Source organism: Carcharodon carcharias, chromosome 3, assembly GCF_017639515.1.
Source record: "Carcharodon carcharias isolate sCarCar2 chromosome 3, sCarCar2.pri, whole genome shotgun sequence".
NCBI lineage: Eukaryota > Metazoa > Chordata > Chondrichthyes > Lamniformes > Lamnidae > Carcharodon > Carcharodon carcharias.
In genome coordinates, this window is record NC_054469.1 from 105,257,250 (window position 1) to 105,276,757 (window position 19,508).

At 39.8% G+C, this 19,508-nt stretch overlaps 1 protein-coding gene across 6 annotated transcripts in view; it reads right to left on the minus strand.

Annotated features, from left to right (window-relative positions):
- Positions 1-19,508, minus strand: part of nfx1 (nuclear transcription factor, X-box binding 1) — a 137,794-nt gene that overhangs the window by 21,032 nt on the left and 97,254 nt on the right. For all 6 annotated transcript variants that reach the window (XM_041184281.1, XM_041184278.1, XM_041184277.1 and 3 more), the window contains exons 13-19: positions 14,359-14,467; positions 13,418-13,537; positions 8,093-8,172; positions 5,558-5,788; positions 4,688-4,761; positions 3,647-3,748; positions 3,243-3,284 (exon numbers count right to left, since the gene is read on the minus strand). In XM_041184281.1, coding sequence (XP_041040215.1) covers positions 3,243-3,284; positions 3,647-3,748; positions 4,688-4,761; positions 5,558-5,788; positions 8,093-8,172; positions 13,418-13,537; positions 14,359-14,467 — 758 coding nt within the window. The remainder of the gene's footprint in view (positions 1-3,242; positions 3,285-3,646; positions 3,749-4,687; positions 4,762-5,557; positions 5,789-8,092; positions 8,173-13,417; positions 13,538-14,358; positions 14,468-19,508) is intronic.

Sequence of the window (19,508 nt, forward strand, 5' to 3'; positions counted from 1 at the left end):
GTTAAAAATATATACATAAAAAAATAATAAGCACTTGGGAACAGCAAGGGGGAATTTAAAGACTTCTGCATTACAGACAGGTTAGCACCAATGACATGAGCAGAGTGGCACAGAAGCTGCAGTGCCTATAAACTAGAAGTTAATGAATCAACTCTATACTCCGCTAGCAGCCAGGTCAACCCTTCAGTGTCAGCTGTGGCTCAATGAAAGCACTCTTGTCTCAGCCTGAAGACTGAGTTCAAGTCCCACTCAAGGATCTTGAGCACATAATCCAGACTGACATCAGTGTTGCAAAGAGGGAGTATTGGACTGTCAAAGGTGCCAACTGTCGGATGAGACGTTAAGCCAAGGCTCCCATGTGCATCTTAGATGGACACAAAGATCCCATGGCACTATTTGAAGAGCAGCAGGGGAGATCTCCTGATACACAGGCTAATATTTATCCTTTATCCAACAAGTGAAACAGGTGGCCATATCATTTATTTCACCCGTTTGTGGGAGCTTAGTGTTCCAGGGAGCTTAGCTTCCAGAAATTACCCTAGCAACTACACTTCAAAAATACTTCATAGACAGTAACTCCAGGCGAACTTATAAACATATAGCCTTGAGGTGAGAATGCTACCATTGAGCTAATGCCAACACATGATATAGGTCAGCAAGGGCAAGGCTGATTGATGAGCAATATTATAGGTTTGGAGAACAAAGCAGAGTTTTAACGAGTTGATGTTTTTGAGGAAGGAAAGGTTGGTTAGGACAGCTTTGGAAAAAGTAGAGACTGGGTATTCCATCAGCAGATCAGGTGAGACAAGAATAGCGATGGGCAATGTTCTGGAGATGAAGAAGGCAGTCTATTTGATGGATAGGAAATGGGGCTGCAAGTTTAGCTGGGGGTCAAATAGAACATTAAGAGTTTGGGGGCTGGGGGGGGGGGTAATTGGATTACATCCACAAATACAGACCTTGCCAAAGGCAGAAAAAATGGTTTTTGAAGCTTGTTTTACAACTTCCCTGATGACTCAGCTGGGTTTATTCAAGGTGTAATTGAGGTTTGATTCTCAGATTATGCTGAATTGGTTCTTAGCCAGGGCAATAGGAAATTCCTTATAATTGTCCTCAATATTCCTGCACTAGGGATAAGGAAAAATTGTCAACTAGAATACCCAATCCTGATCACTACCCAGTGGTGACTGTTGGAAATGGAAATGTGTGTATCTCAAGGTGATAGATTTGGGCTTAGGTATGATGCCAACACTATTAAGAGACACATTTCTACATGGCAAGACATGATTTTTAAGACTTTCAAAATTACTTGCTCTTACAAACCTATTGCCACCAGTTTGTTGGAACCTGGTATGGGCCAGGTTCTGCTGTGAACTGCAAATTCAAGGCAGCAGCCACTCATAAGATTTGCATTAGCCCAAAGGTTTTGTATAGGGTTTCACACAGCAAGTAATTGGCAACCAGACATCCAAATGGCATATTGCCCTTTATGGGGCATCTGTTACCTGAATGAAAAGGGCAAGCAACCGTGTATCTCCTTAATCAATGAGATTGAAGAATCATTAATGAGAAAGAGTCTGAATCATGAAGTTAGAATCATGAATGCAGTGTCAATTAGGTACAGAAACTGAAAGAGGGAAAAAATGGAGTAAGATGAGAATGAAAGTAAAAAAAATTGGATCGGGGAAAAAAACTCCAATAATTAAAATCTGAAAGAATGCAACTCCATGCTTGGGAAAGTTAATTTTCAGTGCCACAGATGTTATTTGACAGTAATTCAGACTTACCACACCGTTAAAATTGTATTTAGGCTGGAATGGACAAATCTTTACTTTTCATGGTGAGTTTAGCTTGCATTCTTGATGCCAGTGCAGGAATTTCACACTATTCAATACATTTCACTGAGGAGCCAGATGGTGAGATGCCTCTTTTGCATAGCTTTTGGAGGGACAGCACACTATGGACAGCAATTTCTGCATTTTTGCGTTTTACTGGGAAAGTGCTGTCCAATTTATTCATATATAAAGTGAACACCATTAGCCTACAGGAATGTTCCTGCAATTTTTAAAACTTTTGTTGTTGGCTTTTTGTTGTTTGCATTACTCAGCATTTGAAATGTAAATATACATAATAGAAAATAATTTGTTACTTGTATTCCATAAGTGCATCTACCCTTGCTTTATGGGTAATCCCCACAAATTAAATTGAAAACTAAAGACAGTGGTCTATTAATGAAACAAAATTTATTTTTGAACATAAGGGAGGCCATTTATTCAACTGATTTCACATCCACAGAAGCTAAGCTAGTCATATCTTTGCACGAATGCACATGTGAAGTAAATGGAATATTAATAGATGAATTTATGCACAAATTAATGCCAAATTATGGTTAGACTTGGAACATAACTGTGGAAATACAGAACTAAGTAAGGAAGGAAAGAAGGAAAGGGTAAAAGGTATGATGCGGATATACAGGTAAAATGTTTTTAACTCTTTTCTTCTCTGCCGATGCTGCCAGACCTGCTGAGTTTTTCCAGGTAATTCTGTTTTTGTTTTAAAATGTATACCATATGCTTAAGAACACTAGAAGAAAAAGATTTAATATTTCTGTTCACCCAGCCTGGTATCCAAATTCAACTCTTCTAACTTTGACTCAACTACCTTATCTAATAGATATTTCCAAGCGTCCATCACCCTTAAGAGTATAGTTTAAATTTACTTTTCACCAAGGTTCATGTCCTCTCCTCCTACTGGCCTGATGAAGCTAGGAGATAACTATATTGTTTCATGTTAGCTAGGGAAGTTATTGATTTCTATAACTCAATGAAGTCCCTTTTCTCTTCCTCCTTTGGATTTCTTCTTGCTAGATTTTGGAATTTAAGCTTTTCTAATCCTTCTTCATAGCTCACCCCCGTTACACTTCTTGCTCTTTTATGTACTTTCTCCAATGAATGTGCATCACATTTGAGTGTTGGCAACTACAGCTGCACACAGTACTTTTTGTGCAGGATAATAAAGCTATTCCTAGTGCTTGAACAAATCAGTCACTGTAACAATGGTGATTTTTCCTCCATTATTCAGAGTGAGCTGAAAATCTATAAAGCTAAATCAGGCTTAGGCAGTCTTATATTAAGCTAAAAGGCAACATTAGCATTTATTTTATTTTACTTATTACCAGAGCACAAATTTAATTTCAAACAAATGTGTCCAAATCCATATCATTGTATTGCTGAATAACCCACCTGTTTCTTTCTACTGTTGCACATTCTTCATCACACTCCAACCTGCATGGAAAAGCAGCAATTTTATACCAACACAGCCATCCTGGCACTTACATTTTATGTCAAGCACTGAATAGCCTATACTACTTTCCAAAAGATATTGATTTGTGAGCAGTAGGATTCCTTATAATTAATACTAAATATATCAATTAAACCTTTTAAACATTGGGGAAAGTAATACAAAAATACGTCCTGATCACTTGGCTAATACAGGCAAATAATTCAAAAACTTTTGAGCCATTTAGGTAAGCTTTTGCAACATATTTTACATTTTCAGCTTGGAAAATTAAACTATTGATTAAAAACTACCCTAATATAATCTAATGTTCAAAAACTACATACAAATGTGTTGAGGAATGATTTACCTGGTCTGTTTCATTTCTTTCCTAGAAATGAGTTTACTGATTTCCACTGAGTCTCCAAGATGCATGTCAGAGAGTTTACTGGCCATGGAAATAGCAGTTATCCTACAAAGAATATAAGCAAAGGACAAGAAAACCATACAACTTGATACATCACCATGTCAAATGATTATTAACACAAACCACAAGTGAAAAAACCCACAAACCAGAGGGAACATGTTCAAATTCACTCTAGTGAAATAACTATGCCACTGTCATCAACACCTGATAGTTCAAAGCATTAAAGAGTAGATCGTTAGGAAGTTTCTCTATCTAGGGCTACCGTATTGATTAGGGATTAGGGCCTGCATATGATCTGGAGCCAGTGGTAAGCATCCCAGTCCCTGTTTCAATTAGTGAGTCAGACTTAGATGGTTGATCAACAGTGTTCTGGAGTACAGCAGACATGTCCAACTCAGGAATCATATTACATCAATAAAGGGTTAATTTGGTTCTGAACTATCACCGGTTGTTGTTTATAATTAGCTTTATCCTGCCTACCTCTCCTTCCACTCCCCAAACAGGGGGAGTGGCCAGCAGCTGGCCAGATTGGCAGGTTGCCAGTCAGGAAAGCCTGTGGTAGAAGGCCATAGTCAGGGATTGTATGCAACTATCCCTGGTAATTAGGAAAGGTCAAAGGTTGGGAGCTGAGGGCTGTCTGACTGGTAATCAGGAGTCTAGGAAAGGTGGTGGGGCATAAGGGTTGGGATTGTGGGCATGGGCGGGGATGGCAAGGGGAGATCGACCAATTGTGATGGAAGGTTTACTTGAGACCCCTGCTCCTTGCTCACAAGCAATGCTCTAAGTTCAGGCTTGTGAAGGGTCAATTTAGTTCAGATCTATAAGTATTTTCATATCAGGCAGTTGTATAAATTAACAAGAAAGACAGCTGAGGCCAGAACACTGGTACCAATTTTAGAAACAGATAACTGATGTAATGGGAAGCGGGTAAGGCTGAAATCCCTTCACACCGCAACATTAGCTGCAACTGGAAGCAGTACAAACCTCTGGTAATTACTCGAAGCCTCACTGCAGATCATGATCTCTTTCCTGCGCTGACAGCTGCAATATAATATCACCTGCAAAACAACAGCTATAATCATTAGCCTAATGTGGCTAATTTGTACACTTACATCTTTATCAAAAGCCAGAGTATCAAATTATTTGTGCAATGATTTAAAATAATCAAATTACTATTGAATTGGTCCTCTATTTCGCATTTTTAAAGAGTAAAGCTAGGATTTCTGCAACACTTTTCCTCTAAGTTCAAAACACTGAGATCTGACAACGTAAGGCTGGAATCAATTGATGCAACTGCTTCCTTCATCTTCATTTTCACAATACTCATACATATATGTATTGCTCTTTAAAAGATGTACAGGCTTGCAGATTAACGTCTTGTCACACACCCAGGGAGATACTGAGGGAATACTACAGTGCAGCATTGTTAGGATAAGATGTTAAAGCAACAGCACAATTCCCTGCTTAAGTGGGTGCAAAATAATTCCATGCCACTACAGCATGAGCTCTCCCAGTGCCCAGGCCAAAATTCTTCCCGTGACACTACCACCAATAATAGATGAACAGGTCACTCATTCATTTACAAAAGCAAAATACTGCAGATGCTGGAAATCTGAAATAAAAAAAACAGGACTTCCAGCATTTTCTGTTTTTATTTCATTCATTCATTACTGTTTTTGGGGCAGTTTTGTACATTGGCTGCCATATTTGCTGACATAATAACATTGATTGGATTTCAAATGTAACTCCCTGACCTCAAGGTGCTTTTGGATGTCATAACATGTTTTGCAATTTTTTTTTTACTTCCACTAACTTATTTGATATTCTGACCAGAGACCATACACCACAACATACCTCAGCATAGCATGGGGTCTTTGGGCAGGGTGAACCTGGGTGGCATGAAGATGAGCAAGGATGATTACAGTCAGGCCGTGGAATGATGCAGGGTTGTTTACATTGTTCCTCGGTAACACAGTCGCCTTTGTGACAAATCTTCTTACATTTGTGCATTCCACAGGGCAAGAGTTTGTTACAAGCAAGCCCACAGGAAATGCCTGTAAGGTGACAAGGAATGTTGTTCCGCATCTGGAAAAGAAAGCATTGCATTAATCCATGTAACATCAGATTCACTGCAAATGTCACTCTATAAGCATCCTAACGAACATTCAATCAAGAGACAGTGCTGTGAATTCTGCAGTTGGCTTTGAAAATGTACAATTAGACATTAATGAGCAGTATAGTATGATTGATTTATGGTTTCAACACACATTGTGACCATCAGAGCAGCACTACAAAACAATGGCAAGCTGGTATCTATAATATATGGGTGAATGTATCCAAAACAGGTAGTTGTTTATAATAAATCATTTTGAAAAATTATTGTGCAATGGAGTAGAAGTAATGTCTGCAATGTATGGACAGTTCTGAGTAAAAACAAAGCTAAACTTACCAATTTCTTAACAGCAGTTACTCTTCTAAAATAAAACAGCCACTTTTGTTTTTAATTACAGGATCCCTCACTAGCTTTACAACACAGCATGGGAAGAGGCTTTGATCTTCTGTACTGTCTCAACATGTCCATTCTGATGTTCTATGATTAACAATCCTAACATTCTGACCCTTACACTCCATTAAATAAATGACATTTGAAAGCTCCCGAGTGAACTTGGATTATTAAAACTGTAAGTATTCTAATACAGTAGCCTGGATTTTATAGTCAGCAATGAAGGAACATCACTTGCCGTCTGTTACAATTGCTGCCCACAGATTTTTTGTCAGCTTTTACACAACCACCTTTTCAGGATGGCACCCTCTACAGGGGACCAATGGTTTGTGTGAGCAGGCCTGAAACTGTGGACTGAATTTACTCACCACAGCTGTGGTGCTATCAGCCAGCACTTCTGGGCACATGGTGTCTAACAGGTGGGCCTCTGCCCCTGCAGGGAGACCTTGCCACATGGTGTACAGCTCCCACCCTCCACAGCCACTGGTAGAATACCAGCAACACTTGGAGGAGGCCTTTAAGTGGCCCTCAATTGGTCACTCAAGTCACGATTAACAATCCTAACATTGTGACCCTTACATTCCATAAAATAAATGACACTTGAAAGAAGGTCATCCTTCACCTTCCAGTCCTTGGTTTACTTGGGAGGTGTTGGGGGGGTTGTCGGTAAGTCAACAGGCTCTCCACTTCGCGCCTTCCCACCAATTATACAGATCCCCCACTTCCCAGCCCGTTTCCGGTATGGGAGGGGGAAAAAATTAAATTCCATCCCGAGTGTCTCTTCAACCAGAATGAAGCAGCCTCACTGAGACAATGAGTATTGAATCATAAAGTATAAATTAGAATATTTAATTCAATGTAAAATCATGTACAGAACACAAAATAGAGAGGGAAAGGAAGTTGAGATTGAGAGATAAAGAAACAAAGAAAACTAAGAATGTTTTGTTTTCAATTTGTTTTAAATCTCCAATTCTGGAGGCAAGTTAGCCAATTATGTAAACACTTTTCTCAGGTGTTATTTCTCTTTCCTTTAAATCTGCTGTCATCACCCCTTTCCTCAAAACCAAACCCATGACCCCACCATCCTTGCACTTGTTCCAGTGCTTAGTCAACCTATTCCAGATGATAGATTCCAATAACTTCCCTGCAACTGATGCTAAACTGACAGGTCTGTAGTTTCTTGGTTTCTCCCTTGCTCTCCTTACATAACAGCGAAGTTTGCAATTTTCCAAACAAAAGGTACAATTCCTGAATCTTGCGATTCTTGGAAAATCATGAATAATGCATCTGGATTTTCCACATGCATTTCTTTTTAATACTCTAGGGGCGGAAACTATCAGGTCCCAGGGTTTATGTCCCATTACTTGTTCCATTACCACATTTAAAAATGCTTCTATTAAATCCATGAAGTTCCTTCCTCTCAACTTATTTTTAGGTTCCCTTGTACCACTGGTATTTTGTTCTCTTCCTCTACTGCAAAAATGAATACAAAGTATTCATTCAGCAAGTGTCCATTTTAGTGTCACCCGTGTCTGTTTTCAATAGGTCCATATTCCCCTTTACCACTCTTCTTCTCTTAACATATTTATAAAAATTTTTGCTGTTTGTTAGCTTCGATATTTCTTTCAAGTTTTTTGTCATTTTTCATTGGTTATTTACATCCTTTGTGTGCTTTTATAAAGTTCTCCAAGTCTGCTGAATTTCAGATGGATTTCAATGGTCAGCAGCAATTGACATTTTCAGAAGAAGTGATTAACTGGTATCACCACTGGATTCGCCAAGATAGCAGAGAAGAGATGGGTGTTCAGCAGTTTTATATTAAATGTATCGTCTGACTAGGAGCAACAAATGTCAAAATAAGTTTAGTTTTCTTCAGCTATACTTACTTCATGTTTCCCCATGCACCATTTCTGAGTGAGGTAGGTACAAGGTGGGCATTTCTCCTCACTATGGCAATTGTGGAACACTAGGAATGTAACAAAATGAACATGAATGACAGTCTAAAATACTTATACACTTCAAAAGCATAGTACAATTTGAAATACATTTTAGGAAATGCTTTAATTACAGCTTTATTGCAGTAAACTGAGTGCCATGTCGAGACTAGAAATTTAGGAGATGAGAACACCAACAGAATGAATCATCCTTACATACATAATAGAAGATTTAGCTTATCGAACCTTCTCCTATGAAAAGGCACATATACCTTCTACAATCATAGAGATAGGGGTTAAAGGCACTAGGGCTGGGGAAAACCGAGGCTTCATTTTTATCCTGGAATCCAGAAATTTGGTCATGCTCTGCTTTCTGACTTATTACTATAGGCTCCTGCTTAATAGTGATGTTACTTGGGGTAAATTCATAGCTTGTGGGGGTGGGCAGGACCCCTTGACTCCAGAGTAGCAGCAGCTTCAGATAAAAGGAATAGAGGCAAGTTAAAAATCAGGGTGGTTAACTCTGATCTGGAGGATTAAAGAGATTCAGCAGCAGAACCCCCACCAGTGAGAATGGTGGGGGCTGGAGGTGGAATTGAGGGATGGGGAAGGAGAGGCAGGTGGTGATACTTGAACTTGGGAGTAAAGGGCAAGAAATATTGGTGGAGGGGCCAAAAAGGAAAGCAGAGAAAAATGCAACATGACATGAGGTCAGTTGTGTCAGCATGAAATAGGAGGTGGGAATGAGCAAGTGGTTCCATAAACCAGCACAAGAACAGATAAGTAAATAATTCAAAAATCACATTTAGCGACAGAAAGTAGCAAAACTATCATAATTTGAGTCATTATTTTCAGTCAGTGGCTGTGGTCTTGCCATTTCATTTTGAGATAGATAAATGATGACAGTCATAACATTTAGAAGATAAAACTGCATTTTCTTGGTTGAAAATATAAATAAGTAGTCATCTGACCCATTCCTTCAACAAACCACATAAAATCTAACCAGTAATGGATTCTATCCCACCTATTTATCTCTGAAGGGAGAGTTGTGCATTAAAAAAGTTTTTTCTTTAAGGTATAGGCAACATTGACAAGGCAGCATTTGTTGTTCATCCCCAATTATCCTGAGGTCATCAAGAATCAAACCAAAGTGTGGAGCTGAAGTGACGTGTAGGCAGATCAGCTAGGAATGGGAGAGCCCTCCAAGTCAGATAATAACAATCCCAATATTGATTAGAGTTTTCATGATTTAAAAAAATCAATTTCACATACATGTAATAAGTACTCTCTGATCTCTAAAAGTAACTGAGTAATCCTTCAGATTACCTTTCGACCCCCACACTCCCTGCCCCTTTTAAAGAAATTCTCTTGGCCAACTTTACTAATTCGCAAATGTTCAATTATAACTCAAGAACCATCAGAGCTGATGCAGGATAAAGAGGAAGATAGAACTGAAGCGACTGGACATAAGGTTGAGATAACAAAGACCAAGCTAGACCAAGCAATGGAAACTTTATTTTGATGGAATTCAGTGCTCCCAAGTGAATTAGAAGTTGTTCAGTCTCAATGCATTTTTCCAGCATGTTTTTTATTTCAGTATGTGAAAATTCACAAAAGCAGTAAGAAAACAAATTTTCAGCAAATTATAATGCATTAACACACTTCCTGCTCTTTATAGTAAAGAAAGCACTGGAGGCTTACCATAGTAGGTATAGTTCTGCATAAATAAAATCCTAAGGAAAAACAATTTCACAGACAGGTATGCATCATACATCCTGGATTCTGGGAAATCAAGGCAGGGGCTTTGGGGAGAGGGTATCAGCAAACTGAGCAGGATTATAAGCATACTATAGGAAGAAAAGTGACATCAGGGAAACATATGGCCATTGTTTTGAAATTCATCAAGGAAACAAGAATGTGAAACTCCTCATCCAGCTGGTACCTTTTTCTTCCTCATCCTCAAACGCCAGTTTGCATTTGAGGCAGGAATTTCCACAAATACGAAGTCCTTAATTGTTTTGCAAGACACCAAAGATTGTGTTGACAAAAGGTGAATGACGGTGGACAGAAAGGGGAAAAGACAAATGGTAGTGGAGGGTGCACAAAATAAAAAGTTACCAAAAACATGGAGAAAGAAAGAAAATATTCAAAAGCACATAAGTGAAGAAAACAATTCGTAGCATTACAAAAATTAGAGAAAGGCAGCAAATTTACCAGTGTTATTTTCCAGTGCTTGAACTTGCTTTAAAAAAGTGAGTTAATTGAAGGAGGCCAGTAATGGCTGCTTAGCCTCTGAACCACAGCAAGGTGCCTCATCAAAAAGGAATGCATATCTGCAAGTTTAATAAATTCAGTTCCTCTACTGTATGTCATTGGTTCTTCCAATCCATTAGAAGCCAATTTTTCACATATTGCAATCTTGGACTCTAGGATTCTTTCATTATCGTTTGTCACCTCTCTCCGTCTTCAAAAAGCTCCAGAGAACCTCTCTCTCTCCCTCTAACTATGCCTTTACTCTTCCCCAATCTCTTGCTCTCCAATTCCTTAACTTCTAGGTTGGCGTCCATCTCCTGCATCATCAGTGCTAAAATCAGCAGCACACAGTACAGTATTATATCATCCTAGTGAGTTAGTTGAAAGTCAATTAGTTAAAAGTCTGAATTCAAAATTGTAAATATAAATTTCAGCTACATTCAATTTAAAACAATTTACTCACAAAACACTTACATCATGAAGAAATTTGTACCAGCACATGGTTAAAGAAAGAATACACAAAATAAGATACAATTAAGGAAGCCTTCCACCTCATTCATGTTCATCCAACTGAAACAACTTAACAGGTCCTCAAAACCCTCTCATCACAGCATCTAATATTTGTTGCTTTAATCCATGGCTTTTACATCTACTACTTTAGTCAGAAATCAATTCCACACAGTGGTTATTTTTACATGATGTAAGCCTTATTGGCATTAAACCTAAATTCATCTTTCAGAACTTGAATCAATGATTCAATGATTATGTTTTAATTTGTAGAGCTCCAAATCTACTTTTTCCATTTAATTGTTTCTTCCCCCTGTGGCACCCTCTCAGTCATCTCCATTTAAGACTGTGAAGTCCCATCTCCAACCTCAGTTTAAGATTACGGAAACAGTTGTTACAACCCAACTTTCTGTCCACTTCTCCCGGTTCAAATCACTTCAATCTGGTTTTTGTCCTACCCAAAGTCCAAAGCTATATTCCATGTACCTATTGTGTGACCACAATGTATCCTTCATCCTCCTCCTCAACCTCACTGCAACTTTCAGCCCTGTTGACTGCACCAAATTCTTCTGCGGCCTTTCCATGGTCCACTTCTATGGCATTGCTTCTCTTGGGTTAAGTACTATATTCCCTAGTACAGCTAGCACATCTACAATTTGGAAGTACAGAGTCAGCGCTAATGTGCACCTAGGCTCCATTGTTGTACCCAGTACACCTATGTATCCTAAATGGTATTGCTGCCGAAACACTCATTCATGCCTTTGTTAGTTGTAATTGAACCTCACCAAAGTCTGAAGACAAAAGCAACATACTGAGGATGCTGGAAATCAAATAAAAACAGCAAATTATGGAAACACTAAGATACAACACTTGCCATTTTACCTCCTCCCTTTCCACCATCCAGGGCCCCAAATACTCCTTCCAGGTGAAGTAACAATTTACTTGTACTCCTTTCAATTTAGTACACTGCATTGGGTGCTCATGATGCAGTCTCATTTACATTGAAGAGACCAAATGCAGACTGGTGACTGCTTTGTGAAACACCTCCATTCAGTTCACGTGACCCTGAGCTTCCTGTCATTTTAATTCTCTGCCCCAATCCCACTCTGATCTCTGCCTCAACTGTTCCAGTGAAACTCAATGCAAGCTCGAGGAACAATATTTCATCTTTCAATTAGGCACTTTACAGCTTTCCAGGTTTAACAATGAGTTTAACTATTTCAGATTATAACCCCTTTCTCATTTTCTTTGGATGGCAGCTGTTAGTGATTCTGCTATGCCAGTAGACAACATCTCCTGACCCACCACTTGTTTCTTTACTTGTCTCATTACTATTTCCTTTCTCCTTGCACCATCATCCTACTTAATCATTTTGTCATTGGTGTTTCCAAAACCCTCCTCACTGGCACACCAAGATTTACCAAACACAAACTTTAATTCACCCAGAACTAAAGACCACACCTATGCCTTCATTTGCTTTTTAGCACACTAATTTCAATATTTTTGTTCTCAAATCCTTCATGGGCTCACTTCTCACAATCTTTGCATCATCCTCCAGCCCATGTTTCTGTCTACACCCTCGACTCTACCAACGTGGGTTTACTGTGCATCACTCTCCCCCCACCAAATTCTACAACTGATGGAAGAGCTTCAGCCATCTTAGCCCCACTTTCTGAATCTCTCTCCCTTAACTTCCACTCTGTTACATCTCATTGCATTATTGGCCACCTCTTGTAATTTCCCTCATTCTCATCTGGGTCTGAGCCAACTGTAAATTGTCTTGGGTTATTTAGCTATGTTAAAAGTGCTAATTAAGTGCAAATTGCTGTTGAAGTCTCCATGGCCCATCTTCATAAATCATTATCTGCCTCAAAGGATAGGTTGCATGGCTCTTCTCTCCAAAACCTTCAAGGGCTAACTGTCTTCCTTGTATCTTAGAGACCAGACCTAGATACTGTTGTTTGTATGTTTGTAATAACAGTGCAGTCTGGCCAATGCACTGTACTGTTTCATTATGACTGCATCAGGCTCCACTATTTCAGATATATAATTCTGTTTACTTTGATTTCAGTTTGACAGTATAGACATGCTAGAGACAAGTTTATTAATATTCCTTGAACTTTCAACAATAGCCCGTAGCATTTAACACCATTCATGAGTCGCCATTTTTCTGCTGATGCGCATTTTTTTTACACTTGTCCGCATCATGTTTCATTTGCCGTCGTTCCAATAATTTCTTGCAGCTCAGGTTTAGGAAGCCTGAAGTGCTCCTGTTTGGACCCCATCAGAAACTCTGGACCCTATCTCTCAGCCCCATTTTCAGTCCTAAATCATTCTGTAGATCTTTGGTATCCCTCTCTTTAAATATCCTCTGCAAATTTAAGTTGCTAAATTGAACTTATCTGTCCATACCATTCATGTAAATGTATGCATTTTAAAACAGTATGCTATGATAGCTATTCCACAACAAAAAGCTTTTAATTTCATGAACAAGCTGATGGAGCTATTCTCTCTTACCTGGATGATCACACTCATGTTCCCTGATGCAGGGGTTTTTGCATTCTGGAGGTCTGGTGCCACATGGTACTGGAGGATAGATCACTGATTTGCCACAATGACATGTTAGTTCATCAAAGCCTAAACAGCAAATGTTGAATTAATTGTAAAATCTAGCTTACAACAGTTTGCATTGCCATATGCTGGAAACCTACAGTCTACATGTAGGCATTAACACATTAAGAAATTGTCTGTTGCACTAATAGAGTGGGATAGACAAAATGGAGAGAAGGGGAAAGAGGGAGAAAGAGTGAATTTTCGGACAAGAGTTTAAATCCAAGTGGGTTTTTAGTGGGGGTTAACTTGCAGCTTGGCAAGGTAAGCAGGAGAGCATGCCAATTTTAACCACTGAGCCTTATTTAAATGCTATCTATCCACTTTACCCCTGTAACAGGCACAGAGTGCAGAGCTGTTTCTGACAGGCAAAGTTGGGTTCCTCTTGGCTACCCACTAGCTTCCAGGGAAGTCTCAAGATTTTGAGAGGGACTTATGGAAGGAAGCAGCAGTCCAGGGTAGGAGCACCCTGATTTTCCGTAAGGGGAGCAGAGAAGCATTCTTGGACACAAAGGATAATGCTGAGAGTTGTCTGTAGGGCTTTTGTCCTCAGACTAGCTGCAATCTATATAATTTATTGTAAGCATTACTCTCTTCTCCATTTTATAAACAATACATAAGCTAAACAGTAACTGAAAATGGTTTTACTATATAAGGCAAATTAGAGATTGCTACCCCAAACCAATGATACTTTCTTCAACCATGAGATCACTGAAGGATTGTCCTCTGATTCACAAGAAAGCATTACAAATTTTGCAGTGCAGTAGATTTAAAAGCTTACTTATTTAAAAGCTCATGGACACTGAATCAAATTACTATGCAAATATCTTTTATGACTTTCCACATACTACTTTGCCAGCAATTCTGACAATTTCCTCGGTGGCAAGGCTCCTCACACTTGTGCTGTCCACAGTTAAGCTTGCGTCCACAGAGGAGGAGGCACTTATGCTCAGTATCCTAAAAATAATGAAATTAACAGGTTACAATACATTATGCATTACAGTCTCTAAAATATTCTAAAAATCCATTTAGCAAACATCCCATCATTCAATTTACTAGTTAAACACTTGCCAAGCTTGGAGATTTCAAAATGATTCAATTAATGCCTTTATGGATCTGTTGTAGTATGCCGTGAAACAGGGAGCAATGAGTAAGGTGTAGGAAGCAGCAATGAGATAGCAGAGCAGAAAATGCAGGCAGTATGCTTTGGGAAGAGAGGAACTTGTGATAAGCTGGTATAGAATGAGCAAAGGGTAAATATATTAAGGCAAAGTCAAGTGTAAGATGGGTACTGGGCTGTATCTTAAAAAGCCAGAAAGTTGAATTGCTCTAATTAAACAACCTCTGATATCTTAAGAGTTTAAATGTTGTCTCGTAAGGGAATTCTGCATATTATAACATGGTGGTTGGTTTCAGGAACACCTAGCATTTTAAGATTGTTATAGATGCAAAATGAAGTCTGAGCTCAGCATGTTAGTTGTAACTTCTAAAAAACATATATGAATAACAAAGAGACCATAGATACCCTGCGGTAACATCAATAGTCACATCAAAACTATTGAACTCAAAAAATAAATTACTAACAGAGAAGATCTGTAAAGTGTGGGAGCCGAGAGCCAGAGGGGAGATTGTAAAGGGCGGGAGCCGAGAGCCAGAGGGGAGACTGTAAAGGGCGGGAGCCGAGAGCCAGAGGGGAGACTGAGTCAGGAGCTGAAGCTTCAGAGATGAGGGGTGGCAGGGGGCACAGTGGGAATACTCAGGAAAAAGGAAAATTCAAAAGCAACAAGAGAAATGTCAAGGCTGTAGAGCAGATCAGCCTTTTGAATAAAAATAAGCAGTGTGTGTCAAGAACAGACTGGAAATAACAAAAGTAACAGGGCATTAGTGACTAAGATAAGTTGGAGGCACCAAATCTGAATGTGTGAAACAAGTTAGATGAATTAATAGCACAGATAGCAACAGTTTTGATCTCAGTCATTATGGAGATATAGTTGCAAAATGACCAAGGTTGGGAACTAAACATCCAAGGAGACTTAACTTTTAGAAGAAATAGGCAAAGGGGAAAAGGATGATGGGTAGCCCTGTTAATAAATAATGAAATAAAGGCAGTAGAGAGAAACTTAACTCAGAAAATCAAGTAGAATCAATTTGGGTGGAGCTAAGAAACAGCAGGGGTCAGAAAATATTGGTGAGAATAGGAACAGAAAATGCAGGAAATACTCAGGTCAGACCATGTACGTGTCAAGACAAACAAGAGTTAACATTTCAGGTCAATGACTGTTCATCAGAAACATTTGTGGGTGTTGTTTATAGGCCTTTTTACTTTAGTTGTAGTGTAGGAAAGAGTATAATTCAGGAAATTAGAGGTAAATATAAAAAGGGTAAAACAGTACTGATGGAGCACTATAATCTTCATATAAATTGGATGAAAAAAATTTGCAGTACCAGTGTATAATAATGGAATATATACAAGACCATTTTCTAGATCAATACGTCAAGGGACCAACGAGAGTATAGGTTATTTCACATCTGGTATTGTGAAATGAGAAAGGGCTAATTAATAAGGTTGTAGTAAAGGGGCCTCTAGGGAAGAGTGAGCATAATGTGATGGAATTTTATATTGAATTAAGACATTAGCTTCACTTTCAAAATCTGAACATTAACTACATAAAGATGAGGGGTGAACTAAGGCAAATCAGGAAACTCCATTAATGGGTATGGCGGTATCCTGTTAGCAAATCAATCCTCTATCCATGCTAATCTGTTACCCAACGGCTATGGCAATGCGTGTGAAGAATTTGTTACGAATTCCTTTAAGGTCTAAAAATCCCATAGAAAAGAGGACCAACCGGAGCTAACATAAGGAGTTAAACTTCTTCCTTTGATCTAATACTATCTTTATGTTGTAAAAAATAGTAAGTGCTAATTTAGTTAGCAAAAGTGGGCCAAGAAATTGATGAAGAAAGGAAAGAAAATGAGAAGAGACTAGCAAGACACAAAAGAAATGCTTTGATATGTAAATGGAAAGAGATTACTGAAAATTAACATAGGCTTTTTGAGGGAGGAGGCAGTGGCATAGTGGCATTTTCACTAGGCTGGCAATGCAGAGACCCAGGGAATTGCTCTGGGGGCCGGTGTTTGAGTCCCACCATGGCAGAATTCAAAAATCTAAAGTTAAAAATTTGCTGATAACCATGAAAACATCTGGTTCACTAATGTTCTTTACGGAAGGAAATCTGCCATCCTCACCTTGTCTGGCCTACATGTAACTCCAGGTCTGCAGTAATGTGGTTATAAATGCCCTGTGAAAAGGCCCAGCAAGTCACTCAGTTGTATCAAACCACTAAATAGCCAATAAAAAGGAATGGAGCCAGACGCATCACCTGGCATCGACCTAGGCCCTGTTGACCCTACAAAGTCCTCCTTACTAATATCTGGGGGCTTGGGCCAAAATTGGGACAGCTGTCTCTCAGACTAGTCATGCAACAGCCTGATGCCAGACGCCACCATCAACATCCCTGGGAGGCGGGACAGTGATAAACAGCCGGGAGGGAGATGCCTTGGGGAGTCCTCAACATCGACTCCGGCCCCCAAGAAGTCTCATAGCATCAGGTCAAACATGGGCAAGGAAACCTCCTGCTGATTACCACGTGCCGCACCCCCCTCAGCTGATGAATCAGTACTTCTCCATGTTGAACACCACTTGGGGGAAGCACAGAGTGGCAAGGGTGCAGAATGTTCTCTGGGTGGGAGACTTCAACGTCCAACACCAAGGATGGCTCGGTAGCGGCACCACTGGCCAAGTCCTAAAGGACATAGCTGCTGGACTGGGTCTGGGGCAGGTGGTGAGGAAAAAACATACTTGACCTCATCCTCGCCAACCTGCCTACCACAAATTCATCTGTCCATGACAGTATCGGTAGCAGTGACCATTGCACAGTCTTTGTGGAGACAAAGCTCCATCTTCACACTGAGGATACCTTCAATTGCGTTGTGTGGCACTACCACGGTGCTAAATGGGATAGATTTCAAACAGATCTAGCAACTCAAGACTGGGCACCCATGAGGCACCGTGGGCCATCAGCAGCAGCAGAATTGTACTCACCCACAATCTGCAACCTCATGGCCCGGCATATCCCGCACTCTACCATTACCACCAAGCCAGGGGACCAACGCTGGTTCAAAGAAGAGTGCAGGCGGGCATGTCAAAAGCAGCGCAAGGCATATCTAAAAATGAGGTGTCAACCTGGTGAAGCTACAACACAGGATTACTTATGTGCCAAACAGCATAAGCAGCAAGAGTTAAGTGATTCCATGTCTAACGGATCAGATCTAAGACCTGCAGTCCTGCCACATCCAGTCGTGAATGATGGTGGTCAATTAAACAACTCGCTGGAGAAGGCTCCACAAATATCCCCATCCTCAATGAAGGAGGAGCCCAGCACTTCAGTGCTAAAGCTGAAGCATTCGCAACAATCTTCATTCTGAAGTACCAGGTGGATCATCCATCTCTGCCTCCTCCAGAGGTCCCCAGCATCACAGATGTCATTCTTCAGCCAATTTGATACACCCCACGTGATATTAAGAAATGACTGAAGAAATGGATAGTGCAAAGGCTCTGGGGCCTGACAATATTCCAGCAATAGTACTGAAGACTTGTACTCCAGAATTGCCATGCCCCTAGCCAGGCTGTTCCAGTACAGCTACAACATTGGTATCTATCCAGCAATGTGGCAAACTGCCCAGCTATGTCCCGCACACAAAAAGTAGGACAAATCCAACCCAGCCAATTACTGCCCCATCAGTCTACTTTTGATCATTAAAGCGATGGAAGGGGTCATCAACACTGCTATCAAATAGCACTTGCTCAGCAATAGCCTGCTCACTGACACTCAGTTTGGGTTCCACCAGGGCCACTTGGCTCCTGACCACATTGCAGCCTTGGTCTAAACGTGGACAAAAGAGGTGAGGTGAGAGTGACTGCCCTCAGTTTCTTTTCCGGCCTTAAAGGCCCACTAAACCTTGCCTTTAACAAATCACCTAATACTGGTAACAAAACTAACACTTTTTCCCCAGCGATAAAACTCTCCTACCTGCCTTCACTTTCATCACTTGCTGTGACATCTTTAAATGTTTCCTAGCTAACTCATACGATCTGTTCAATCTTTCTTTGAAGTTTGGTACATAATCCAGGAGACGGTTTCCGACTCATGACCCAATTTCGCATGAATCAATTTCAGGGGTCCCCTTATCTCATGACCATAGACTAATTCAAAAGGACTAAATCCAGTCGATGCATTATGAGCATCCCTATTAGCAAATGTTATGATGCAGCAGATGATGTGTGCCAGGTAGATCAAACCCATGAGGAAAACTTGGGTTGTGCTATCACAATGGTTTTGCAATTTGTATTTATTTCGAGATGTGTGCTCTGAGTAATAAGTCCATCAAAATTTTTAGAAATTTAAACAAATTAAAATATTTATTAACAAAAGAAAGGATTTCAAGCACATACATAGGCCTACAAATTATTACTGTACTAACTCCCAACATCACTAATTAACCTGGCTCCCAGTTAAACCCCCTTTAAGGCAATTTTAGATTTCAAACAGATCCAGCAAATTAACACAATAACCTGGACAGTGGAATTCAAAGTGGCTCTCTCCAGCTTTGGTTTCTGTAGGCAACAGGCTTAATGCACCAATACTGGAGGCTTCTTGGAGGCGACTTCACATGCTTATTTTAGACCTTACAATGCCTCCTCCTGGCACATAGCCTCATTCTCTTTTATATATGTTTTTCTCCTTTTAATATGTAAATTCCATTGTTTCATAAGTTTTTGAAAGTGTATCTCCCTCATAACATAAATCTTTTCATGTTGTCACTATATACTGTCCGTAACACTTGAGAAAAATAAACACATTCCTTAGCTTAACCAAAAACAGAAAATGCTGAAAAAACTCAGCAGGTCTAGCAGTATCTGTGGAGGGAGAAATGA